This window comes from Ahaetulla prasina, chromosome 1 (assembly GCF_028640845.1).
Source record: "Ahaetulla prasina isolate Xishuangbanna chromosome 1, ASM2864084v1, whole genome shotgun sequence".
Classification (NCBI taxonomy): domain Eukaryota; kingdom Metazoa; phylum Chordata; class Lepidosauria; order Squamata; family Colubridae; genus Ahaetulla; species Ahaetulla prasina.
Window position 1 is genome coordinate 198957441 of NC_080539.1, and position 27429 is coordinate 198984869.

Genomic DNA, 27429 nt, shown 5'->3' on the forward strand with positions numbered 1-27429 from the left:
AATGTCATCAAACCACGGCACATGGATTACCCTGCTTTCTTATCTCCAGATCTGAAAGTCACAGTTGGAAGCTCTGAATTGGAAATTCCTAAAGAAAGTGCAGAACACTATAAAACTCTTCAGAACGCTTTGAAAGAGCCAGCTCGAGAAAGGTAAGAAAACTGATGAAAAAGCATTTCTGTTTTATGTGTTAGCTCTTTCTATGTTCTCTAAATTCAGGCATGTATTCAATATATACCTCTTTTTTTGTTTATAAAAAAAAATCTGAGGAAACAGATTGAATTTGAAAGTGTCCTCTTTTTTTTGTAGAACTGGCTTGGGCTTTAAAAATCTGTATGTGTCAATATCCAGTAAAGGTATCCGCCTTTTCCTTCTCAGAATAAAAGACATCCCCTGCATCTGATGTTTTTCTTTCCATCCATCTTTGAATCAGCATAAAACTGTACTGGCATAAAATTCCCTGCCCCATTGTTGCTCCCAAGCTTCCTTCTCTATCAAGATACTGCAGTTGCCTGACTTTTTCCTGGATGCAGTAATTAATGGGTGACAAAGCCTAACACTTTGAGGCTGCCCTTGGGGTTGCAGTGAGAGAGCAAATGCTACTTTAATACTGATACAGCTTAGGATGACTTAAACCTATCTTTTATGACCTGGCGATGATGAAAGATATGACATGGAAACATGGCAAGAAAACAACTGTTGCTAGGACATCTGATACTATGGTTGGGTACAGATGATGAAGAGCCTGCAGAAGGGATTCAGGCTTGATCCTGCGTGGTAAGTTTGGATTCAAAGTATTTGGAAAAATAAATCACCCATCAAAAAACCTAGAACAATATGGGAACAAAGGAACTTTCTAAGGCTTTAACATGTTCTGTAATATTAGAGTATGCTAAGGAATGGTTGACTATATTATTTTAATATCATTCAAGTCTCTGTTCTTAATTTCTTTTTTAGGCATCAAAAGGATATTCTAGCACCATAACTATTTGATATTAAGAAAAAATAGAACCTTATGCCAATCACATGCAAAATAAAATGAGCTATGCACTGTCCATTCTACTTCATTTTAGACTACCAATAGATATTGTCCTAATAAATAGCAAAGTTCCTTTTTTCCCCACAGTTTAACTCATGATCTAATGTCTAGGTAGCAGAAGGGAATCAGCAGATGTATACCAGCTTCCAAGTGGCACCCAGTATTCACATACTACCCAGTATAAATGAAGAGTTAGGCACCTTTTTGAATATTCGAGATTGCTGTCTCAGTATGATATCAATAGAATCCTTACAATTAAGTTATACCTCTATGCTAATTGGAAGTGTACATGGGGTTTTATGTTTTTTATCTGATTGTTACTTTTCTGATTGTTTATCTGATTTTCTTTATAACAATGACTGCATCTCAAAAGAACTCTCTGTTAAAGTACTGAAGTTTGTAGATACAATAGTTATTGATCTCATTCAAGATGGTGATGAATCTGCATACAGATAGGAGGTTGAACAATTGGCCCGATGATGCAGCCAGAACAATCTAGAACTGAACACACTTAAAACTGTAGAGATGGTAGTAGATTTGAGGAAGAGCTCTCCTGTTCTACAACCTCTTATAATATTAGATACACAGTATCAGCAGTAGAGACCTTAAAATTTCTGGGTGTCCGTAATTCTCCCAGGACTTAAAATGGGCAGCTAACATTAGAAGCATCTTTAAAAAGGCACAACAATTTTTTTTCTTCTTGTGCCAAATCAGAAAGCTCAGACTGCCCAAGGAGCTGTTGATACAGTTCTACAGAGGAATTATTGAGTCTGTCATCTGTACTTCTATAACTGTCTGGTTTGGCACAGCAACTAAACTGGACAGGTACAGACTTCAACAGATAGGACTGCAGAAAAAACTATTGCAACAGCCATGAGGATCTGTATACTGCATAGGTCAGAAAGAGGGCTGAGAAAATATCTACAGACCACTCACATCCTGGACATAAACTGTTTCATCTCCTCCCCTTGAGATGCCACTATAGGGTTTTGCATTCAAAACAGCTAGACACAAAGGCAATCCCCCACCACCACCATCATTCTGCTAAACACCTAATTCCAACAGCACTGTCTTAAGAATATCTAAACATGTAGTAGGGCTGTATTGATGTTATCCTTCTCATCTTCCTATTACCTATTCCTATTGGTACTTATAACTATCACTTTGTTGCTTGTATATACACTGACAGTTTACGTACCGGAAACAAATTCCTTGGCCAACAAAAAAGAATATTTGATTCCAATTAAGAATATTCTATTGCTCATCATATAAATGCCATCAGGACCACTTGCTAATTTAATATTAAATGTAATTTAAGCAATTCAATAAATGAACATAAAAAAATATAAAAATTAGGAATCAGCTCTTATATGAAGTTTCCCAATGTGGTGGTCTTGGGTGGTTGTTAATTCTGTTTGCTTCAGAATAACTGATTAAGCTAATAATAATTGCGGATTGGGCTGATAGAATTTGGAGTTGATCCCTGATATTGCAGCCTAATATTATCCTTGACTGAATCAGAATTCAAACATGTCCTTCTCTATCTGAATAGCAAAAAATGTTAGTCCTATTTGTATATATGTATGTATGTTGTTCTTTAGATTAGAAAAAATGAAAAAAGAATACCGGACCTTAAGAACATGGCGTGAAAAGGCTGAGTATTTGGACCAGCTGATTTTAAAAAGAGGACCAAGATCAAGACCTCAAACAAAGGTAATTTTATATTATAAAATAGGCAAATAGTGTATAATTGATTAAAGGCCAAAGTGCCTGTGAATGACAAGTCTTCTTTGATCTCTGATACCCTGTTTTCCTGAAAATAAGACATCCTCTGATAATAAGCTCAATCGGGCTTTTGAGCGCATGCGCTAAAATAAGCCTCTCTCCGAAAATAAGCCCTCCCTGAAAATATTTAAATGCAGAGCTGGAAATCAGGTAAGATGGCAAGAGGAGCCACATCTTGCTCCATGCGCCCCCAAATAATAAGACCTCCCTGAAAATAAGGCCAAGCGATTATTTTGGCGTTCAAAAAATAGAAGACAGGGTCTCATTTTCAGGAAAATACAGTATTTACAAAAAGTGAAAAAGGCAGCTGAAAACTGAACATGCAAGATCAGTTGTCCCTTTCCCTCCCATTATTTGTCTTCTCAGAATCCAAGAGTTTTTCTCATCTTTCTCTTCCAAATACGATGTATAGATAACAGGACAGGAACACTCCATTGCATCCTGGTTGTGTGATGGCTACAGCAGATATGAAATAAAATGCTCTTGTAGCAAGATTTTTAAATGCATCAGTTTAATTATGTCTAGTGGTATTCATTAAAAAGGTGCTCTCATAATCTCATAAACATACTTAAATTCAAAGAGTAATGCCTACTCATCTAACCCTAATGAGGTCAGAATTTGTCGGATATGGAATGTGTTTAAATTAGCGCCCCTAAATCCACCACCAGAAAGAAAGAAGCTGAAAATAATGTAAGACATAATCTTTGCCTTAAGTAGAATCTACTGCTGAGTAAGCTATTAACTGCCAAGGGAATCTGTTTTTATCTTGCACACATTTATATTATAGAACCTTAATAACCTGTATTTCTTGGAGAGGGTCGTTCTTTGGCCTTGTCTTTTAATTCAGACTAGAAACCTGAGTCCCATGGAGATTCTGATCAACATCTTCTGTGGGTTCAGGTTTCCCATTATTCAAGGCTTTCTGGACTTAGTTTCTGTCCAGAGATGTTAAAGTTTAGACTCCTGAGCTTGTCTTTTAATGAAAATGTCTCAGCAGAGATGTGGCAGGTTATAATTGGAGAAATAAAAAGCACAGTAGCAGTCAAGTGTTAATATACACCATCCTCATAAAACATGGGATAAACGCAGAGAATAAAGTTTTAAAATCAAGTTGCTATCACTTTATTCTATCCAATAAGTGTTGCTCTTGATCTTGAGAGTCTGATTTCATGCCCCAGTAATGATCTGTTTACAATTTTGTAATATGATCTACAGACTAAATTTGTATAGATGGTAGAGGTTTTTTCCCAGTATTAGAGAAAATATTTCTATAGATTATTTAACCATTAGATATGCAGATAGCTGTCACTGATGGCAGTTGGAAGTCCATTGCTAAGTGACACAGTTGTAATGTGACCACTCCAACTTATATGGGCAGTTATAATAAAAAATAAATACAAATAAATTTACACAATTGGTTATAAGGAAATAAATCAAGCTTCATGTTATCTGAAAATGGAATATATACAACCTGATTCATCTGTTCAGAAATATCAGTTTAGACAAATATAGATAATCCTTGACTTACGACCGTAATGAACCCTACCCCTACCCATCAGGATCAGAAATTGGGACAGCATTAAATGAACAACTTCAAGTCATTTAATGAAGTGCATTCATTAAACAAATGCAAGGGTCATTAAGTGGAACACAGGAGTGGGAGAGATCCTGGGAGGCCTAGTGCAGGCACAAGCCCACCTGCTTCGAGCCTCTCAAGGCCTCCCCTACCCCAAGATACCCCATGCTTGCTTCCCCTCACCCTCTGCAGAGCTGTCTGTCTTGCCAGTGGAGAGAAACAATGGAGAAGGGAAATGTTGGTCCTGCCTGTCTTTCCTAATCCCGGCTCTGTCTTTCCTCCTTTCAGGGGCAGAAAACTAACTTACGTAGTTCCCTAGCCTGTCAGAGCTTTCTGCTGGTCACCCGCAGGCTGCAAAGACCAGCTTCCAAAAACCTTTTCCTTGCTTAACTTTCCCTTGCCTTAACTGCATTTCTTCATTTCTTCAATAAACAAACGAAAACAGTTGGGAGGGACAGGTTGATATCCCCCCCCCCCAAATTAGGTGCTAAAACTAAACTCTCCGCGTCTGCTCCCCAATCCCTTAAAAAAAAAAAAAACTTACTTTGACTCCAGGCTGAAGAGTGGATGGAGGAAAGCAAGAAGGAAAGAAAATATTTCTTCAGGTTTTTTTCCCTTGAATTGCAGTGGGGGGAAAAAATCACCTCAAAAAGGTAGCCAACTTGTGCAGCAAAATGGAGGACATTGGGTCTTTGCAAGCTTTAGCTGTTTGAATAACTGCCTGTAGAGGCAGTCTACTGTCTAGCTAGCCTTTTAAGTCCTAGATGGGCTGTACAGGCAGTTAGAGAGACAGCTAAAGCTTGCAAAGTTCCAATATCCTCCATTTTGTTTTACAAACTTTGTTACGTACCGTATAAGGAGTGAGCTATAGGCTTCACTCAGATCCTCAAAAATGGCAGTAAAATACTTGAAGCTCATTGGTTAAGCCAGTGATTCCCAAAGTGTGAGCCGCGGCTCCCCAGGGAGCCGCGCTATCGTCATGGGGGCGCCGCGGAATATCTGCGCCCGCTGGGTCTGGCGCTGATGCGCCATTTCTGGGGCGTCTGGTGCACATGCGCAGTTGCAGGTCGGATTTCCAGGGGAGCCGCGGGCGAAAAAGATTGGGAACCTCTGGGTTAAGCCATCTGACAGCCCTCAATGAAAGGGGACACTGCCAGACAAGTTGGTTGTTGGGTTGTACTGGTCTACTAATAAAGAGCTGTTGTTACTGAAAGAGTTGTGTCCGTCTCTTCCATCATCGGATCTAACACCTCTAGTTGGCTAACTTTTGGAGGTGATCTTTATTTTCTTTAGTTCAGAAGAAAAAGTTTCCCAAAGCCTAGCAAGAGGCAGGAGAGCTTTGCAGCCTGCTGGCTACAAAGGTGTGAAAATAGCTGCCATTTTCATGAGAAATTGTGGGACCTTGAAAATGATGGCTGCTTCCAAGAGGCATGGGGAGCAGGCTCAAGTACTGTGATCTCATCTGGGTGGGATGAGGAAGAAAGAGGCGGGGCACTGTAGCATCATCATAGTCTATTGCCAAGGGGCACTGCAGCTGTCATGAGTTTGAAAGAGGGTCATATGTAGTTTTGGGGTGTCAGTCATAACTTTGAACCATTATTAAATGGTCTGTCATTTCTCAAAGACCACTTGTATGTTTCTAAATTGCAAAGCACTGGTGTAGAATGGCTACCTCTAATAAGACCTTACTTGTATTTGACATGCTTTTCCAGCTGTGCTATGAGACTTAGATTTGTCACTGTCAAGTCCAGGGATTTGATAATGTGACATCTGCACTAATGTCTATGTATAAAAAATAATTATTCTTTTTTTTGTTTCAATTGTATAACGTAAAATCCATTGGCTACTATACACATTGCTAGTCAGCAGGATAATGGAATAATCAACTTTATATTTGTAGAAGTAAAAGTAAAGATTGAATGAGAAATTAGTCTCCACTCTCTTTTTGCACACTTGAAGCAATGCTTTAAGTCCTTTTGAGTAACCCTAGCTATCAGACATATCTAATCTAGTGGTGGGTTGCTACTAATTCGCACTGGATCGGGTAAACAGGTAGCAGCGACGGCGGGAGGCTCCTCCTACCGCCCGGACGCTTCTGCGCATTCCCAGAAGCGCCCCGCGCGTACGCACATGAGCAAACCAGTAGCAACGGGATTTGAAACCCGCCCCTGATCTAATCATTAAGAACTATAACAGCTCCCAAAAAAAGAAGAAAAAAACATTTAGTATGCAATTCCAATACAAATTAGTATTAGCACAAGTTATTCTTGCAAATTAATTGTAATTGCTTTTTCCTCCCAAGCTGTCTCGCTTCAAAGAAATTGTTGGGAAGATTCATGTTCCTCATGAAGCCTCTGTTCCTCAAGAATCAGCATTTTACCTTCCTTCAGGTTAGTAAATATTTTTATTTTTGTATTAATTTCTTGAGCAGAGATTAAAATCTACATATATAATATAGCTGCATATAGCAATAGTGCTTAGACTTATATATTGCTTCACAGTGCTTTACAGCCCTCTCCAAGCAGTTTTACAGAGTCAGCATATTGCCCCCAACAATTTGGGTCCTCATTTTACCAACCTCGGAAGGATGGAAGGCTGAGTCAACCCTGAGCCTGGAGAGATTCAAACTGCTGAATTGCACTCAGCTGGCAGTCAGCAGAAGTAGCCTGCAGTACAGCATTCTAACTACTGCAGCACCACGGCTCTTGGCAAATACCATATGCTCAGTGATGGGATTCTACCGGTTTGCACAGGTTTGGTAGAATTGGTTGTAGGGAAGAAATCTCCTTTTGTTTTTTCCAGTTTACAAGGTTAATCCTGTAAGGAATTACAACTTTCTGGTGTTGTTTTCTAGCCTAATCTTTATTGCCCTGCTTACAGAAACTGCCTCTCCATTAACCCTTATTATATTCTTGGCAGTACGCCTAGACTTACTGTCGCTTCCATTTCCGGAGCTTCTTGGAGGGTTTTTTTTCCTTGACTTTCTTAAAGGGGAAGGGTTGTTTTATGCTTTTTACAACACTGTTGGGAAGAAATATTCCCCTGCTGGAGTTCTTCCAGCCAGGATCAGCACTTTGAAGAAATCACTGAATAGCAAAGCAGAAGCTTTTAATGACAAGGAAACAAGATGAGATCAAGAGAACAAGATCAGCAAACCTTATTGGCTGGCTAGAAAGATTGACATTCAAACGTGAATTTACATACCCTTTCTGACTTTTGGCCTAAAACTGGTTTTTGGTGAAGTTTAATTCTGTGCTTGGTGATGTTTAATCCTGTGAGATAATTTTCCCTATTCAGCTTTGTTTGGAAGGAAAAAAGGTAATCTCTGTTCTTGAAAAGAAGCAGCTTCGGAAATCTGACTAGTTCCTGTATCTAATTGTTCTGGTAATTGGTTTAATAAGCAACATATACTCTGTTTGCTCCTTTGCTTCATTCTGGAGAGTTTAAATGACCTCTCTGCTAAAGGGTTTCACTTTATGAGCAAGACTTGGCTGCTGATAGTTAAGATTGCATTTTAATTATTTTAATTCCTCAAGGTGCTCTGGCACTCTGCCAGAGCACCTTGTAACTCTGGCTTGCTGGTATTTCTAATCTAACGATTGGTATGTAGGGCAGCTTTTTGCAAGCGAAGAAGCTTTTTGTATTTTTGTACAGGTAATACTTGATTTATAACAGTTACAATGGCACTGAAAAAGTGATTTACAACTATTTTTCACACTTACGACCATTGCAGCAAACTCTCATTAGGGCAAAGAAGCGATGTCACATGACCACCTGGCCATGCCCACCCAGTCACATGAAGCACTGCAGTTGTGAAATGAGTGACATTGTTATTAAGAATGCTGCAACGGGCATAAATGATGACTGGTCATAAGTGCAAGGACCGGTCAAAAGTGTGAGGACCAGTCAGAAATCACTTTTTTCAGCCCTCTGGATAGGGACTACTCAGAGGGCTGAAAAAGTTATTTTTGACTGGTCCTTGCACTTACGACTATCCTTACATTTTACATTTTGCACCCTATCTTGTAACTGTTGTGAAGAGAAGCAGTTGTGAAATGAGTGACACGGTTATTAAGAATGATGCAACGGGCATAAATGTGAGGATGGTCCAGGGGTGAAATGCTACCGGATTGGACCGGATCGGGCGAGTAGGTAGCAGAGTGTGGTTCTGGTTCGCCAACCGGTAGCAATCGCTGGCTGGCCACGCCCCCGAACCAGTCCACAGCCCGCAGTCCAGCCTTCACAAGCTGGACACCGGAACACCGGGAAGGCAGCTCGCCACCTGCTCGCCCTCGGGTCGGGGCCGGGGCCCATTCCCTGAGACCCTGGAGCCGCCACCTTCCCCAACCGGGTCTCTGGCCTTTCCCCGGAGCCGCCGCCCGCTTTTCCTTCACCCACTTGCTGCCCGCTCGCCGCCTGTTCCCCCTTCGCCTTTGGTCAGGGCCCAGGGATACCTCATTCCCCTGAGACCCCAGAACCACCCCCTACTTGCCGCCTGCCTCAACTGGGTCAGGGAATGTACCATTCCCCAACACCAGCCTTGTCCCGGAGCCACCGCCCGCTCTTCCTTCGCCACACAGCATATACTTACTTTCTTCCAGCGGCTGGCTGCCAGGAAAGGCAAGAGTCCAAAAGTTAGAGTCCCTCTTCTTGAATCTGCCACCGCCATTGCTGTTCCATGCACCGTCTGCACAAGCGCACACCCGTTTATTTCATTTATTTATCAACGGCAGGTTGGGTGTGCGCTTGCGCAGCCAGCGCATAGAACAAGGCAGCATATTCAAGGAGAGCAACTCCGGTAACTTTTGGATGCTTGCCTTTCCTGGCAGCCAGCCGCTGGAAGAAAGTAAGTATATGCTGCGTGGCGAAGGAAGAGCGGGCGGCGGCTCCAGGACAAGGCTGGTGTCGGGGAATGGTGCATTCCTCGACCTAGTTGAGGAAGCGGAGAGCAGGGGGCAACTCCGGGGCCTCAGGGAATGGGACGTCCCTGGCCCCTGGCCCCTGACCAAAGGCGAAGGGCGAGCAGGCGGCGAGTGGGCGGTGAGTGGGCGGCAGCTCCGGAGAAAGGCCGGAGTTGGGGAATGGTACATTTCCCGACCCCGTTGAGGCAGGTGGTGGCTCCGGGGCCTAGGTGAAGGGAGAACAGGTGGCAAGGGAAAGGGAAAAGAATTTTTTCCCCCCTACTGGGTTCTGTGGAAGTGGCTTGGTGGGGGGGGTTGTGACTGAGTGGGCATGGCTGTGAGTGACATTGAGTTGGCCACGCCCACTCAGTTATAGGACACACACACCCACCAAGTCACACCCACAGAGTAGGTAGCAAAAAAATTTAGATTTCACCCCTGGGATAGTCATAAGTGTGGGGACCAGTCAAAAGTGCAAGGACCAGTCAGAAATGACTTTTTTCAGCCCTCTGAGTAGTCCGTAGGCACATAGCTATGGCCATCCAGCCACATGACCAGATAGCCACGCCCACAGAACTGATTAAAAAAAAATTTGAATCCCACCACTGCATATGCTGGTATTTGCACCATTAAAATCAAATATTATTTTGAATGAAAACAGGAAAAGAAATTGGCCTAAGTAAAATGACAATCTGTTTTGTTTGCAGTTTCTAGTTGCAGCATGGAAGTTTAAAAGCTTAAATTGTTCAGTTAGTTGACAAGAGATTAGCTACTTTTAACAAAAGTGCTGCTTGCTTTAAACAATTTATCAAATGAAAGGAGGTTATCCCAATCTTTCTGGCATATATTGAAGTTAGAATAATTGTCTTAATCACAACTGCAAATGCCTATCATGTAATCCTATTGTAACACATTCCTTGTTTAGCAATTTAAATACAACACATTGACTGTCTTTTCCTCAGTGCTAGATAAAGTATTTTGCTGGATATAAAACAATAATATTCCTATTTCTTAGAAGGGAAGCTGAAAGAAGACGAGGCAAACAACTTTTTAAGAAACAGAGTAGTTTATCCAAAGTGCCAGCATCCAATGTTGCTTTGCCCTTACAGGAGCAACTTTGGGGCTTTGTTCTAATGTGTGTGATGTATAAGTTCAGTCCTTAAAAATAGATTAATATTCACAGGTCTCTATAAAAACGTAAGAGTCTTTTATCAAAAACAGGTTTTTCAACAGAAAATTCTGACATTGAAGATACATTTAGTTCTTCATTTGGGTGTCTGTTCACACAGATGGCAGTACCTCTGGTACAGTCCAGTGTAGAACCTTAAAACCTAAAGAACGGTTGGTAGGATGCATTCTCCATGCATCACACCCACAACTGCATGAAACTCAAGCTGAGTTCCCTGTTGGTTGCTAATCACTATAGAAACTGCATAGCACATTATTATTCTATCTCATTTCTCCACTTTTTTCCTTTTCCTCTTATTTTCTCTTTCCTACCTGGTGAGTTGTGGGCGTTTTGCCCTTTCTCTTTTTGCCTTCCAGCCCTGTTAATAGCATTTTAAGGGTTCCTTTCTACAAGTATCCCTATTGTGAAATCAAAGTTTACAATTTAACAAGTGATGGATATAATTTTCAAATTCAGGTATCCTGAACAATTTTTATGAATTCACAAGACTGCAACATCTCAAGTTATTTTTTTAATTTAATGCAGGGGTCCACAAGTGGCATTCTAGGATTCAATGCATAGGAAAGGTATACCGGTGGATGTCATGTCTCTTGATTGAGGTTTTGGAGTTTTATTATACTTCAACACTTTTAAAAGTGCTATGTCTGTTATGTTAAAATGTTAAAACAGAGGGTGTAGATGACTATAAAGTTAATTAGAAACTAACTTATTTATTCTTTTTATCTTTTAAGGTAACAGACTGTTTCAAAATTTCAAACTGATTAATTGTTCATAATTTCAATGGGTTTTTTTTGTAAAAAAGTATCCATAATACAATTAGCAGGAATGTGATTTAAATTGAATAAGTTTTTTAAATGGGTTTTATTGTATATTATATTGTATTTTATTCTGGCTGTTAACCGCCCTGAGTCCTTTGGGAGAAGGGCGGTATAAAAATTAAAATAATATTATTATTATTATTATTATTATTATTATTATTATTATTATTATTATTATTATTATTATTATTATTATTATTATTATTATTATTATTATTAAATTTATGTCCCTTCAAAATCTGAAGTAGAATTATATAGCATTGTGAATTTTGTGACCAGAATTTTCCCCCTCATGTGTTAAAATGTAAACCACTCCCCTTTTTTTTCCTGTTTCTGTAGAACAAGAAGTTAAGGAAGTAAAACAAGTATCTGATTTTCAGGTATGTAGCTAAATTATGTGATAAAATGAGATTGTAATAATAATAATAATAATAATAATAATAGTAATAGTAATAATAGCAGCAATAACAAATAACAATAACAACAACTAGACAACCCATGACCCAATGGGCGATTCTTTTGGAGATATTTCCTTCCCACTGCCTTCAACAGTGACAGAGCTTCCAACATACTATTGTCACTGGAAAAGTTGGGATAAATTCAGTTATATAATTGCCTTGAAAATAGCCCATGTTCCAAAGAATAGTACAGTCAAGGAACAGCACAGGAAAAATTTTATGATATCTTGTACTATGTCACAAATGGTTTTATGATAATGCTTATACATAAAATGTTTTATAAAATTTGCCAACTTTCAATTCCACAGGAGTCCCAGACTTTGGATGCATTCTGTATGTTAGCCCATTTGAGCTACCGTGGTTCAAAAATTGTTGCCTTAAGATGTACTGTTTTGCCCAATTAAAGGCTAGAGAAATAAGAGTGTTAGTAGTATATAGATAATAATAAGCAGTTATTATTTATTTTTATTTATTTTATTTCATCAAGCATGCATTTTATGACAGATACAGGTGTAAACATAATTATAATATGAATAAAAGAAAACATTAAGACAGGGACGGTAGGTATGCTTATGCATGTTCCTTACAGATCTCTTAGGAATGGGATGAGGTCTACAATAGACAGTCTAAGTTTAAGACAGGTTAAAATTTTGGGGATTTGGGGAGGGAACCACAGTCAGGTAGTGCATTCCAGGCACTGACAACTCTGTTACTGAAGTCATATTTTCTGCAGTCTAGTTTGGATCGGTTTACCATGAGTTTGTATCTATTATGTGCTCTTGTATTGTTTTGGTTGAAGCTGAAGTATTCATTGGCTGGTAGGACATTGTAGCAGATGATTTTATATCCTATGCTTAGGTCAGACCGAAGATGAAGAAGTTCTACGTTGTCTAAGCCCAAAATTTAGAATCTGGTGGCATAAGGTATTTTGTTGTGAGCAGAGGAGTGGAGGACTCTTCTTGTGAAATATCTCTGGACTCGTTCGATTGTATTAATGTCCGATATGCAGTGCGGGTTCCAGACATATGAGCTATATTCAAGAATTGGTCTGGCAAAAGTTTTGTATTCCCTAGTTTGCAGTTCAATAGTACCAGAGAAGAAGCTATGCAAGATTAGGTTAACAACTCTTAATGCTTTTTTAGCAATGCTGTTACAGTGAGTTCTGGCACTTAGATCATTTGAGATGAGTACTCCAAGGTCTTTGACAGAGTGAGAGTCATCTGTTATGTCGTATCCATCCAGCTTGTATTTTGTGTTCTGATTTTTTTTGCCAATGTGTAAGACAGAGCATTTGTTGCTTGAGATTTGGAGTTGCCAATTGTTTGACCATTCTGACATATAGTCAAGGTCTTTTTGTAGAGTAGCAGCATTGTCAGTGGTGTTGAATAGTTTTATATCATCTGCAAAGAGAACGCAGTTGCATATTATATGATCACAAATGTCATTTATATAAAGTATAAAGAGTGTGGGTCCTAAAACGCTGCCTTGAGGGACAACAGGTGCAGGGTTAGATAAAGTGTTCCCTATTTTGACTACTTGCTGCATGTTGGATAGGAACGCAGCTATCCACTTAGCAGGAATCTGGAAATGTCATAAGATTTGTTTTAGAAGTAGTTTGTTGTGCACCACTAAATTGAAGGCTTTACAGAAGTCTATATAAATTGCATCTATTGATTTACTCTGGTTGAGTTTTGAAGTCCATTTGTTTTTGCAGTGTAATAGTTGCAGATTGCAGGACAATTTTTTTCTAAAGCCAAATTGCTTGTTAGAGAGTAGGTTGTTAGTCTTTAAGTAGAGGTTAATGGATTGGTTTATGATTGATTCCATGACTTTACAGGTGACACAACATGAGATTGGTCTGTAATTATCAACTAGGCTGGGGTCACCCTTTTTGAAGATAGGGATGACTGTGACTAGTGAAGTTTGGTAAGGAGCTGGTTCTGAAAGATATTTCATAGATTATGCTAAGTGGTTCTGCTATGGTGGTTGAGAGCTTCTTTAGGAAGTAGGCACATAATCCATCAGGGCCAATCAATAGAGATGGTTTTAGGTTGCGTTAATGCCTTTTCAACGGCATCTTCTGTGAAATCGGCATGTAGTAGATTGCTGTGAGTAGTTGTGGTACAATTGGGAAATTATTATCCCAGTTCAGTGTTGCCCAGTAAGGTAAACCTGTGCATTCATGGAACTACATTTTTACAACTGAGGCTTGGAAGAGAAAAACTAGTTCTTGTCCTTAAAATTACCCACATTACTTTCTATAAGGGCAGCTCAACTGCAACAACAGCCTCAGTCCTGAGACTTGGTAAAAAATAGGCTGAGAGAATAAGGCTGGGAGAATAGTGAGTTTTCAGTTGATCTCTCCCCCTCCCAAAAACAAAAAGAAAGAAAAAAAGAAAGTGCATTAACCCAGCTGTGTAGGCAATCGTTTAGTGAGGAACAAAGCAAATTAACTCTTCTGACTCCTCTAATGCAAAAACTAAACTACAGTCAATCTCCATTAAAATCAATGGAAGTTTTTATTGCTACCACAGTGGTGTTTTTTTTCCCCCATAATGTGTAGTATTTTCTAACTTGTTCCTCATTTGAACTAAACAAACCTATGCAACGGCAAAGATAAATTCCAGAGAAGCTTCCTATATCAAAGGGAAATAAGAGATTTTACTTTTAATTGTCTCAATGCTAATTTATTAAGGCATTCTATATTCCACTTTCTGCTATTATGTTTTTCTACATGCAAGTAGGTAAACGTAATTCCCCTGAAGAATTTTACCGTATAAATATATTTGATAGGTACCTTGTTTTCCCCAAAATAAAACATCCCCTGATAATAAGCCAAATTGGGCTTTTAAGCGCATGGCACTAAGGCCAAACACTTATTTCAGGGTTCAAAAAAATATAAGACAGGGTCTTATTTTTGGGGAAACATGGTAGATGAATTCTGAATTAGTATGAGCATTTTCAGGCTTTGTTTTTCTAAAATGTCATCAAAGATAAAAATTACTGGGTTTATTATGAAATGAAAGAATTGCAGTTTTTCTAGATTTAAACACTGATGATTATCATGTTTTATTACTGAAATTATTTCTTTTAGAAATTTCCAGGTATTCCACCTGACTTATCTAATATGCATTTACAAATTTCTGCACCTGTACCATCCCGTGTGGGAAGTGACTCAGAAGAATCGGAGAAAAGTGAAATTTGTACACCTGTTGAACAAATTGAACTTCCAGCACTGACTGTAGTATCTAGCAGGCCCCATTCATCAGGATCTTCATCTGACAGAGAGAATCTGGAGCAGAAGATTACAAGAGGGCAAATTTCTCATGTGTCTGAAACATCTCTATCTAGTTCTGGAGGAATCGTAGCCAATTTTTCGGAGAGCGGTGATTCTGAACCCCCTCCTTTTCTTGGTCCTAGAAGCAAAATACTGCTTAAAGAAAGATCTGTAGCAGAAGCGCCTGCCTTAGACTATTTACCAAAACCAATAGAGGTAGTTTTGCTAACATGTAATTATGCTGTACACTCTCTCTTCTTCACCCCTTTCTGTACATAGGAGTTTTATATTCCTGTCCTTGCTGTTTTGAAATTCATGCATTGTTCACGGAGCATGTCTGTATTATGAACTTAAACTAGTTCCCAGTCACATCACTGGGAACCTGCGAAGTGTCCTTCCATAAGGAATTAAACAGCAAGAGCAGATATATTTTTAAAACAGATGTACCAGCATTGCTTTAATCAGTTTCTACTATTACTTTCGTGTTGTGCTTCCATGGTGAAAGAATTTGCCAGTGATATCACCTATGCCTGAGAGAATGCTCAGTTATGGGTTCCTTTTGTGTCCCCGTGAAGTTGCCCACCAAAGTGCTATCCATTTATCTACTAGTGGTCGCCCACTTTCAAACTGCTGGGTCAGCAGGAGCTTGAGCCTGTGATGGGAGCTCAACCTGCCCTGCAGCAGCAATGGGTCTCAAATGTGAGCCTGTCAATGGTAGCCAGCGTTCTAACCTTGTGAGCCACCGTGCTTCTATTAACCAATTTTTAATCAGCGTTGACATCGTCTGATAACTGGAATTTCATCTAGACAAATAGGTTTGCTGCCTAGAAGAGAAACAAAATTGTTTTTCTGCTGTTAGCCCATTACACTTTTAAATAGCAGGAAAGCTCTTATATAGGATAATTATCTCCTCTTTCAATAAAACTTTTTTTTAAAATTTGCATTTATATCCCGCCCTTCTCCGAAGACTCAGGGCGGCTTACACTATGTCAAGCAATAGTCTTCATCCATTTGTATATTATATACAAAGTCAACTTATTGCCCCCAACAATCTGGGTCCTCATTTTACCTACCTTATAAAGGATGGAAGGCTGAGTCAACCTTGGGCCTGGTGGGACTTGAACTTGCAGTAATTGCAAGCAGCTGTGTTAATAACAGACTTATTAAAACTAAGACGTTTGTCCTCTTCTGTTAGTCAGTTCTGGATTACCAAATGGATGAGCTGAAAACCATACTTGTTCCATTTTTAGTATATCAACCAGGACTGGTAAAAACAACTTTGTCTCCCTCTGCTCCCAGTTTGTTGGTTTCATAGCTAGCGCTAGACTTGCTAGAGAAATTAAAACAGGCTGCTAAGAAGAACAGCTTCCCATTCATTTGTATCTTTGGTTTCTATACGGGATCTGTAGGCAACAAAGCATCCTACAGTGGAATCAGACCACTGGACTTTTTTCTATACTAGATGTGCAGGTTAGGAAAATCAAGTTTCAGGTGGCAAGTCCTATCCCACCCCCATCAACATTACCTGAAGCACTGCTCGCTATTAGCTGTGTCTGTTACTGGCACCCATTTTCTCATACTGTGAAGAAAAACTCTCAGCAAAGCCTGAGATGGCTTTGGTGAGTTTCACTGGGTATAGCAAATGTAGTGCCAGGAATGTAGTTCTCCAGAATGGGCCAGTGGGGTCAGCTCTCATCCTGAGTAATCCTCAGTATGTCCAGTATGCAAAATATACTAAAGGGAGAAATATATCTAGTGAAGACTTTCTTTTCATAGATCCAACTTGCAAGTGGTTTGTCTATATAATGTTACAGTTGTCACATACAAGATAATGTCTTTTCACTTCCTGCAAAGAGAAAACTACATTTTCTCAGCTGTTGCATTAAACCTCAAATGCAACAGCTGAGAAAATGTAGTTTTCTCTTTGCAGGAAGTGAAAAGACATTATCTTGTATGTGACAACTGTAACATTATGTAGACAAACCACTTGCAAGTTGGATCTATGAACAGAAAGTCTTCACTAGATATATTTCTCCCTTTAGTATATTTTGCATACTGATTTTCTTCTTGTATGCATTTATGCAGTATTTTTATTATTATTACAAATATGAAAATAATTATTCCTTTCTTCTTGATAAGTTGCCTTCTAAGACTTCAAAGGAATCATTTTCTGTTTCTGAAATTCCTGTCAGAATCTCAGGTAAGGCTATGGTACTTAAAGTCTTAATGAAACAAATATATGTGTAACAATCATATCTTTCCAAGCAGACCACAATGTGTTCAGTATTCCAGAAAAGTTTACGTAGAACTTAATCTATTTTTAATTTTTAACTGATAGTAATGGTCCTTGGAATTTAAAAAAAACAAGAAAGATATAATCAGTATGATGCTGTTATTTTTTCCCCAACCAGATTATTTGCGTAGAGTTAAAAAATAGATCCCCAAATTTTAATCTGGCCCTCTGGTATTATGAAATGTGACCTCCAGGCAAGGAATGAACAGGGTGGCAGCCTCAGGCTGAAAAAAGTTGCCCACACGTTTCATTGAGGCAGCAATATTAATCCTGCAACCATAATGTGGGAAGAATAGACGAGGCAATGAATCTCTTAATATAGGGCTATATAGAAAGACAGGATTGTTATTGATTACTACCCTTGCAATAAGAAATTTTCTGAATATGCAGCTATATCATCCCTTAAGGAGCTTCATAGCCATTACAAGGCTGAAGTTCCTGTTTCCTGAGTGTAGGATGGAAAGGCTCAAACAGAGAGCAACTGAGAGGGTGGCTGTAGTTTCTCTCCTTTTCCAAGGAGCATCTACAACGTACTCCCAAAATTCCAGATATGTCCCCTAACCCAAAACTGTTTGCTATATGCCTTGTGTAGGGTTGGGAGGGGGCGGATTGCACAAGACTACATTCATTCTGAATAACTCTGGAGTACATAAACTACTATATTCATTTCCCCCATCACACAAACATCATTCACAAATACACTCATACGTATAGGCCCTCTCCAAACTCAGCTTAGTGGAGCAGCTAACTCAAGGCACCTTCAGAACTTTAATACTTCCACATTAAGCCAGTTTTGTGGCTAAAATTTGGGGAAGCCACAGTTCCAAATTGCTCCCATTTCTTGGAGGTGTAGTTTTCTGATAAGCCACTTCCTTCTCTATATGAATGAATTTCACACAGACATTGAGTAGTACCTTATACTATAGCTATAAAATGCATATTTAATTGTGCTTATATTTTAAATATTCATTCTAATTAATCATTTCCAGATTCAGTTGTTGAACCAGAACAGCAATGGCCATGGAAAGAGGTTACGGTAAGAAATAATTAGTTACACAGTATTAAAACTGAGTAATAAAGTGGAATACAAGTCTAAAATTACATAATAAAGGGTAAATAAAGTTCGCTTAGAACAGCGGTTCTCAACCTGTGGGTCGCGACCCCGTTGGGGGTCGAATGACGATTTGCCAGGGGTCGCCTAAGACCATCGGAAATATGGGAAGTATACTTGCGAGTCGAAGAATCACGAATTCGGCTTCAGGCACGATGAATTAAAAAAGAGAGAAATCTTTGCTCTGATGTCTCCCTCTCAAGCCAGCTGCAATCACTCCCAATCACTAGCCTAATCTAGCTTCAGGCACGATAAACTTAATAGGGGAGGAGTCTCCGCTTTAATGCCTCCATCCTCAAGGCAATCGCAAGCAGTTCAGATCGCTAGCCAATACGGCTTCAGGCGCGATAAATTCAAAAAAAGTTTGCCGCTTTTCCCCCCTTCTGCGGCTGCTGAGGCGCGCTGAGATCGCTGCCTAAAAAAAAATAATTTTACAGTTGGGGTCGCCACATCATGGGGAATTGTATTAAAGGGGTTGCAGCACTATAAAGGTTGAGAACCACTGGCTTAGAAGGTATCTTGTGACTGCCTTATAATTAACTCTCGCATGCCATTAAAGAAACCATAGAACTAAGGACCTCAACATTTTTTTTTAATTGAAAAAGTTTTACAACAAACAAATTTTTAGAAATCCCCCCCTTCACCCTCCCCCCTCCCCCTCCCCCTTTCCCCTCCCTCCCCAGAGACTTCCCAGAGCAAAATACAGGGTATAACATCTAACAAACATATGCTAAAATACTACAAAAACCATAACCCATAATCCCTTCTCCCCCATTGATCCCTTAACTCCCTTTTCCCTTTTTAAGCAAATACACAAATACAATACATTCCCTACCATCACTCATAAGCTATTTCGTTACTTTTTGGTCTGATACTTATTTTGAATATAATCAATCCATTTTCTCCATTCTACTATATATCGTTCTTGTGAGTAGTCTTTCAAATACGCAGAAATTTTTGCTATTTCTGCTAAATTTGAAACTTTAAGTGTCCATTCTTCAATTGTAGGCAGTTGTTCTTTCTTCCAATATTGCTCCACCAAAGGTCTCGCTGCTGATATTAAGTTCAATATTAATTTAGTCTCTATTACTGTACAATCCGTGTTTATACCTAGTAAAAACAGTTGTGACGTAAACTTTATCTTCTTTTTCAAAATATTCTGCATAATCCACCATATTTTAATCCAAAATGATTTGATTTTTTTACAAGTCCACCATATATGATAATAAGTAGCATCTTCACAATCACATCTCCAACATTTGGGTTGCATATTGGGATACGTACATGCCAACTTCTTAGGGTCTAAATGCCATCTATAAAACATTTTATAAAAATTTTCTCTTAAATTTTGTGCTTGAGTAAATTTAACATTCCTAACCCAAATTTTCTCCCACATTTCCAACATTATAGGTTGTTGAATATTTTGTGCCCATTTTATCATACAATCTTTAACTAATTCTGTTTCTGAATCTATTTCTATCAAAACATTGTATAACCTTTTAATATGCATTTGGCCTTGATCTCTAATTTGTCTTACCAGATTTTCCTCAGTTAGCGCAATACCACTTTTCTGGTCCATACTCCATATAGATTGCAATTGTCCATACTGAAACCATGTATAATTTTTCCCTTCTTGTTTCAATATATTCAAAGATTTCAATTGTAATTTACCCTTTTCCACAAAAAGAAGCTCTTTGTATGCAATCCCCTCTTATTTTTGTTCTATATTTATATTCTCTATCGCATGTCTGGGGATTGTCCATATAGGTATCTTATTGTCTAATTTATATTGATACTTTTTCCAAACCTTTAACAAAGCATTCCTGAGGATATGACTTTTAAAAGTATTATCTACTTTCTTATCATATACTAGATAAGCATGCCATCCATATAACAAATCATGACCTTCTATATTCAAAATTCTTTCTTCTGTTAGATTAAACCAATCACTAATCAATGACAAAACAACTGCTTCATAATATAATTTCAAATTAGGCATTTTTAACCACCCTCTTTCACATATATCCTGCATTATTTTTAGCTTTATTCTCGGTTTTTTACCCATCCAGATAAAATTGCTAATCCCTTTCTGCCATTCCCACAAATTTATATCCTTTTTAAGTACTGGTATCATTTGAAATAAGAATAAAAACCTAGGCAAAACATTCATTTTAATTGCTGCTATTCTTCCCAGCAAAGATAATTGTAATTTCTTCCAATTCTCCATTTCCTTCTGTACCTTCTGCCACAACACCTCATAATTAGGACCTCAACATTTTTCATCCTACATAGGACTAAGGCACCTTTATAGAGGCTTTCTTGGACCTCTGGGTACTTGTACATGAAGGAGATTTTTAGGTGGAAAGTACAGTAGTGCTTGACTTTGTTTCTACCCTGTTCTTATCATAATAATTCTTCACACTTTGTGGAAATCTCAAAATAAATTTGCATAAAAATATCTCTTCTTTCTAGAGGAGAGTAGTTTAGTTGCTAAATCCTTAGTAGGATTTTATTCCTATAAATTGGCAGGCTTTATTTCACACACATTTGGATTATAAAAGCAAGCTATTACCAACAAATGGTCACTGCCTTTATTTCAAATGTCTGGGTAGGGGTCACCCTTTTGAATCTGCCTTCACTGTCAAAAGTTAACAAAATAGGCATATAGTCACTGTTTTTGACACTAACCAAATGGACAACAAATAACATTATTTGAAATGTTCCACTGCCCAGAAAATGGAAAAAGAGTTCAAACACTCCCTCTCTTCTTCCAGTTATCTCCTAGAAAACCAGAACCTTTTACTGCAAGCTGGAACTTGCATCATCCATCTGCCTTACTGTTTCTGTTCACCTTTCTTGTCATAAACTAGCCACAGTTATTGATAGCACTGAGCTCACTGAGCACTGAGAAATACTGATCTGGCTATCTAGCAGTTAGCAGTTAAAAGGTGTGTGTGTGTGTAAGAGAGAGAGAGAAGGAATTAGAGAGTACACCTTTCTGACATTCCTTAGGCTAGCTCCTTAGCACCTGGCAAGCTCACATCTCATCTCTACCAGGGGTAGCAGAATATTTACAATTTCTCTTCCAATAGTTTCTTGCTATTGTTGCCGTCCTTAACATCTATCTTAGTAGTGTGATTTTTTTCTTCAGCACTTATTCAAGTATCAAAGTCTTTGTGTTACCCATTGTGCCTGATTAGGACTCTCTTGCATATTTATAAGCTTATTAATACATCCCTTTTTTGACTCTTTTCCCACCTATTGTAGGGCCTCAGATGCCATCCTCAAATATCTCAGATATGCCTTCCATATCAGCATGTCCTCATGCAGCACCATTAACTGCTATCTTGACTACAAGAAGGTTTATATTTGCTTTATTTTCTGCAGTTTTCCCAATTTCTGTGGAAGTCTTAATGTCCTGGGATGCCACTCCTGGCAAGACTGCTTAAATATACTCTGGCATTAGTTCCTTCCAATTGATAGTTCTGGTCTCCAAGACAATGAGGATTTTTACTTGAATTCAGCATCATTACTCTATAAACATCAATCTCTTTCCTCAGCACTTAATTTTTACCATGTTTTGAATGAATATCATCTGTTTCTGTAAATCAATTCCTGTAAATCTCTGTTTTGTGTCACCGAATATATGCTCCAAAAAAGCAAAATATTGTTCAACCATAATTCTTGCAAGGAAACTTGATATAATTAAGTTTTTCTGTTTCCATGATAAAAAGCAATCAGTATGCATTCCTCCTTTACGTATTAAATTATAATTTTTTTCATTTAACATTTAGTACAGAATCGTGATCCGTGACCATAAATGAAATTTTGACTGTTGAGGAATTCCTCTTTCTTTAGATCATCTGGAGTAACCAGTTCATACCACCCTGACAGAAAAAATAGACTGTATGCTAAGCAGCTCTTACACATTACTAGTGCCTAAGGCCTTGAAACTCACCAGTCTTATCCTACGGAAGATGACCAATTTTTCAAAATATTTGCTTTAATTTAATAATTCCTGACGTAACATCAGTTCTTTCAACCATTTTGAACTCTGTGAAAATTATGCTTGGGAAAAATTCACTGCCCTCTTCAGGCAGCTGGCAAAGAGCCTGACAATCTTGAGGAATAGGAAATTTATTCTTGGATGTCAAATTAACATAACATTTCAGGGAAAGATTCCAGAGATCCAGCTGCCCACTTTTACTTCAGTACCATTCTCTTTCTCCCACTTAAGCTGTTTGGTCCATTTTCAGTTTACTTATTTCTCCACGACTACAGACACATGGCTATTTTCATTTATCAGGAAGGGCAACCAACATTAAAATTCGAACTAATCATCACTGAACAAATTATGGCACAATCATTCAGTGGAAGATATGTATGTAACTTGATAAAGGAGAAACTTAACCTATTCCACTTCAGGAAGTTTCTCAGTGAATCTGTTGTGGAGTATTTTTATAATGCTTCTCAAAATAGACTATGGCCACTATAAAACTGCTTTGATTTTTAAAGCAACACTTTCTGCTCCCCATTCAAACATATTCTGTCATCATGATATCCACCCACCACTGTTTTCTTTCAGCAAATCCAGTTGCCACAACTTGGTAGAGCAGCTATATGGTCACATCCTCTTCTTTCATTCAACAGTATTTGTTGGACCTTCATGCCCAGAGGGATGTAGTATTTGAGAGATTGTTTTCTCCATCAGTGTGAGTGCCTTGCCCCTTCTGTATGGATCACAAAAATCTTGATGAAGACAAGACTTACCTGGACCTGTGGTTCTTCAAATAGTGATCTATGAATATAAAACCCACCCTCATCTTCTAGTTCAGTACACTAAAATATCCCATATACTATACACTGAGGTATCACACATATATTAATCACAGTCCATCTTGGATACATAGCAGAAAAAAGAGTATTGAGAGTTAACAAGGTTGATACTATATAGTACAAAGTTATTTGTAAATGTATTTTAAATTAAGGCAAAGAAGATATATTTTATATATCGCATTATTTATAATCAACATTTCAAAAGATCTTAGTTCTACCATTCTCTCTTTAAATTGCAGTTCCAAGATGCATTTTTTAGTAGAAACAAGTTTGAACCTTTCTTGAGACGTGTTTGTAAAGTACAGCCACCTGAGCTAAGTAAAGGCACAATAGACTATTCTGTTCTTTTAGAAAAAGCATACACAGCTGTTGATTTCAAAGAACAAGAAGACCAAGATCCACCTCCAGGTCTGCCTTTGACAAAATTAGATAATGGATTAGATCCCAAATTAATCAAAAGTGGAGAGCAATTGTCAATATTAAGACTCCTTGAAAAAAAAATTGATTTGCAAGAGGAAGACAAAAAAATTGCGGCGGAAGCTGAAAGAGAAACAAAGCCATCAAGTATAACTTCTGAATTAAAGCCACAAAGAGATAAACTATCAGAAGCAGAAATAAAACAGGTTAATGTTTACTTCAAAAACTCTCTTGAAACTTTTCTCGTTGATAAAGTTGTAAAAGTGGTAGCACTTAAATCACTTTTGAGCAAAAACATTGAAAACCTAGTTGCAGAGAGACTTTCAGGATCGGAGTTATCCCTAGAATTAGAAGACTGCAGCCCATTAGATGACAGAGAGAAAAGTTCTTTGAAAGAAATAACAACTAGTATTACAGATGCATTTTCAGAACCAGACATTAGTGAACTGAAAGGTGTTGTAAGTCAACACTTGCAGGCTCAACTTATAGGAAAATTGTCTGAAAAAGGGATAATCCCAGATATGGTGATAGCAGAGAACCAGGTTTCTCTCCAGAGTTCTTGTGATTTACTCAAGAAAGCTTTATCGAAAGAAGTAACTTCACAAACTGAGATAATAACCATAAAACCATTAAGTGAGAGTGATATAAAAGAACTTACCAAATCTGAATCCTTAGATAATAAGGAAAGTTACAAAAGCAAGCCAGTATTTACAGAAGCAAATTTATATGAAAGCAGAAAAGATGATCACAACGAGCCTATTTTATTTCCTCTTAAAAGTCAAACTAGTTCAGTGAAAGAACCAAAATTGGATTTAAAAAAAATTCCCTCAAATACATCATTAGAAATCATTAGAGTAAAGTTACCATTCAACATCGAAACAGCTAATGTAAAAAAACATGTTTCCCTCCATGATACCCTCCTTCAAAAGATTTTAAAAGCAGAAATAAAAAGTTTAAAATCATTTTTAAGCAAAAGTATTCAGGACCATCTTAAGGATCAACTTTCAGAAACTGGATTAAGTAAAGAAGACCTGGAAACTGTGTGTCAGAAGTTGTCCTTGAACTTGAAGGAGAAATCTAATGAGGGTTTTTATGACAGTGTGGTAAGCAAAAGTATTCAAAATCTTTTTGAGGCCCTTTCAGAGAATGAAATTGCCAATTTAAAGTCTGCATTGAACAGGAAAATCCAAAACCATCTCTCAGAAAGAATTTCAGAAATTGGACTGATCACACAGGAAGAGTTAAAAAAAATACTTGAAACAGTGTTTCCAGTTGTAGCCAAAAAAACAGCGCTCAGGGCAGAGAAAGGACCAGATTTAGCGAAAGAAGAACCAAGTGTACAGCAAATATCCCATGTAACTCATACTCTACAAGATAAGTTCTCTGAAGAAGAATTGCAAAATCTAAAGTCTCTCTGTAGCAGACTCTTGAAAGAAGGCCAAAGAGAACAACTTTCGGAACTAGAAGTAAAAGGTTTAGCATCTGTTTTGCAAAAAAGCTTCAAAGAGCTTCCTGTACCAACCAGTCCCAAAACTGGGATTAGCAAAGAAATAGATAAGAACGATAGGGATCATGATGCATCTATTTCAAGTACTGAAAGCATTTCAAAAGTTAGTGATGTAGATTTACCCGACAAAGCAAAACATCCTTCATCTGAAAATCTTCCTCATACATCAACTGCAGGTGAAAAATGTAAAAAAGAAAATCTAGGTGGTTTTATGAACAATATTTTCGAAGTACAAACAAAGAACCAAGAAACCCAGACATCTGGTTGCAAAAAAGTGAAACACACTTGTAAAAAAGAACGTTACAGATTGCCAGGTTACCCTGATAATCTAGAGGTATCAGATTTAAAGAGAAGGTCCTATGAAGAAATATCACAAAATAAGCCCCAGAAAGAACCACTGAGGAAAATATCTGAACCATTTGCCTTTTCCTCTTTTTTGAGTGCACATGACATTGGAGCCCAAACTGAAATTAAAAATTATCTTTCCAAATCTCCTAATTATCCTTCCAAGCCTCCCTTTCCAGTGAACCCTCAGACTTTTCTTTTTTTACACCCAGAGTCTGAGGAAGAAGCAAAGCCAGCTTGCAAGTATCATCACAAAACCAAAACCAAGAAGTCTGAAAGAAAGAAGGATGCTGCATTGCACCACTCACAGCAAGGAGGGACAAACCCTTCAGCCAAAAAGGAAAAAGCACATAGTCGAACATCTAGGGATGCTTTAAAAGAAAAACATGGAAAAAAACACGTCGAGTTGTCTTCTAAAAAATCGAGCTCGACAGAAAACAGGAAGGATTCAAAAATGCTATTATCTTTGGCTAGTGTAAAAAAGGAAAGCATGAAACTGAAGCCTGAGAAGAAACGTGATGATACCAAACAAAAAAAATCACTTAGCAAGGCAGCAGCCTTATCTGATTCACAACTATCAAAAAATGTTCAAGAAAAATCTTCAGTTAAATTTCCTACTACTGGACATACGAAAGCAAATTCATTGGTAAGAACATAATCAACTTTGTTATTGAAGATGATTAATTAAATTCTTTAATGCATTGTATAAACTCAAAGTAAGTCAGGCCCACAGGCTACCATTTAAAAACAAAAATTGAACAGGACATTTAGCTTGTGAGATCAGAATTCTTGTTCTCAAAAAATAACTGATCATTTCTACAGTTCTAGAGTATCTCCATAGTATTGGAGTTTTGACTTTTAAAAACACATTTGGCCCCTCATAATAGTTCTAACACAACTAGAGGGGCCAAATGTGTTTTTAAAAGTCAAAACTCCAATACTAGGAGTTTTAAGGATGCTTGTTAGGAATTCTGGGAATTCTTCCAATACACCTGGGATACTAGATTGGGAAGCACTTCCTTATACAAGGAAAGCTTGTATAAGGTTTTCTCAGGCAAATTGACAATATGTTTTCTTACAGAATTGGCACTTTTTATATATCATTGTTCTACTCAAAACAATTCTGTTTATTAAATTTATAATCTGAAGTACTGCAAAATCTAAACCTCTCTGTAGCAGACTTTTGAAAGAATGCCATAGAGACAAACTTTCAGAATTAGAAATTATCAGAATAGAAACTGTACTGCCACAGATAGGATGCAAAATTATGCTTTTCCTAGCTAATCTAGAGCAATTATTTAGGGTGTGATAAATTTGATAAAGAGATAATGGTACATGAAAAGGCAAAAATAGTGCAATTTAGTGATACAATAAGGATACTTCCTAATTTATGTAAAAGCCTTTGTATGATTTATCATCAGGATGATACATGCAGACATTTTTTTTATTTCAATGTTTAGAATTCCATTGCCATTGAAGATTTAGATTTGGAAGCTTATAAGCATCTTGAAAAAGCAATTGAAAGAGCACTTGTTGATTTACAAGGTGTCGAGGAAGGGAGCTGCAGCCAAGCAAGATCAAATTCTGCTCCAAATGTTGCTGGTCTTGTGTCTAAAGATGCACTTCGATCATTTCCTTCTGCACCGGAGACTCCAAGAAATCAAGCAGGCATGATATTTGACATGCTCAACAACCAGGATCAAATCTTGAAAATGACACCTGAGCAGTTGGAAGTTGTTCTTAAGATTCTCCACAAAATATTGAGGCAGAACTCCAGACCCCCAAATAATGGATGAATCTTAGCCTTCTGAGCCTCAACCAGCTATGAGTGTGCTTTTGGGTTATTATTTTCCCCTGGTCATAATAAAAAATAAAAC

At 38.0% G+C, this 27429-nt stretch overlaps 2 protein-coding genes across 11 annotated transcripts in view; one reads left to right on the plus strand and one right to left on the minus strand.

Moving 5' to 3' along the window:
• LOC131200401 (cation channel sperm-associated targeting subunit tau-like) lies at window positions 1-27348 on the plus strand. The gene is made up of 9 exons (XM_058187098.1): window positions 1-152; window positions 2641-2752; window positions 6703-6790; window positions 11648-11688; window positions 14861-15259; window positions 17183-17243; window positions 18326-18372; window positions 23523-26198; window positions 27013-27348. Exons 1-9 carry the CDS (start codon window positions 22-24, stop codon window positions 27346-27348), a joined length of 3891 nt encoding a protein of 1296 aa, XP_058043081.1. The 5' UTR covers window positions 1-21.
• The window catches only part of STRADB (STE20 related adaptor beta), a 58804-nt gene that overhangs the window by 6325 nt on the left and 25050 nt on the right, over window positions 1-27429 (minus strand). For 4 of the 10 annotated variants that reach the window (XM_058187146.1, XM_058187155.1, XM_058187138.1 and 1 more), the window contains exon 13: window positions 12291-13166. The exons of 1 other annotated variant lie outside the window; for it this stretch is intronic. In XM_058187146.1, coding sequence (XP_058043129.1) covers window positions 12670-13166 — 497 coding nt within the window. In that variant the 3' untranslated portion in view covers window positions 12291-12669. Of the gene's footprint in view, window positions 1-12290; window positions 13167-15796; window positions 15868-19133; window positions 19761-23016; window positions 23178-27266; window positions 27407-27429 lie in introns of those variants that run through there. 5 more of the 10 variants (XR_009155624.1, XM_058187129.1, XM_058187183.1 and 2 more) reach the window with 5 other exon arrangements.

Bases quoted from the DNA above. Each gene is read 5' to 3' on its own strand.
- LOC131200401 (XM_058187098.1), top strand. From the start codon at position 22: ATGGATTACCCTGCTTTCTTATCTCCAGATCTGAAAGTCACAGTTGGA. The intron at 6,791-11,647 runs GTTAGTAAATAT...CTGTTTCTGTAG, and splicing joins AGCATTTTACCTTCCTTCAG to AACAAGAAGTTAAGGAAGTA. The intron at 18,373-23,522 runs GTAAGAAATAAT...TTTAAATTGCAG, and splicing joins GGCCATGGAAAGAGGTTACG to TTCCAAGATGCATTTTTTAG.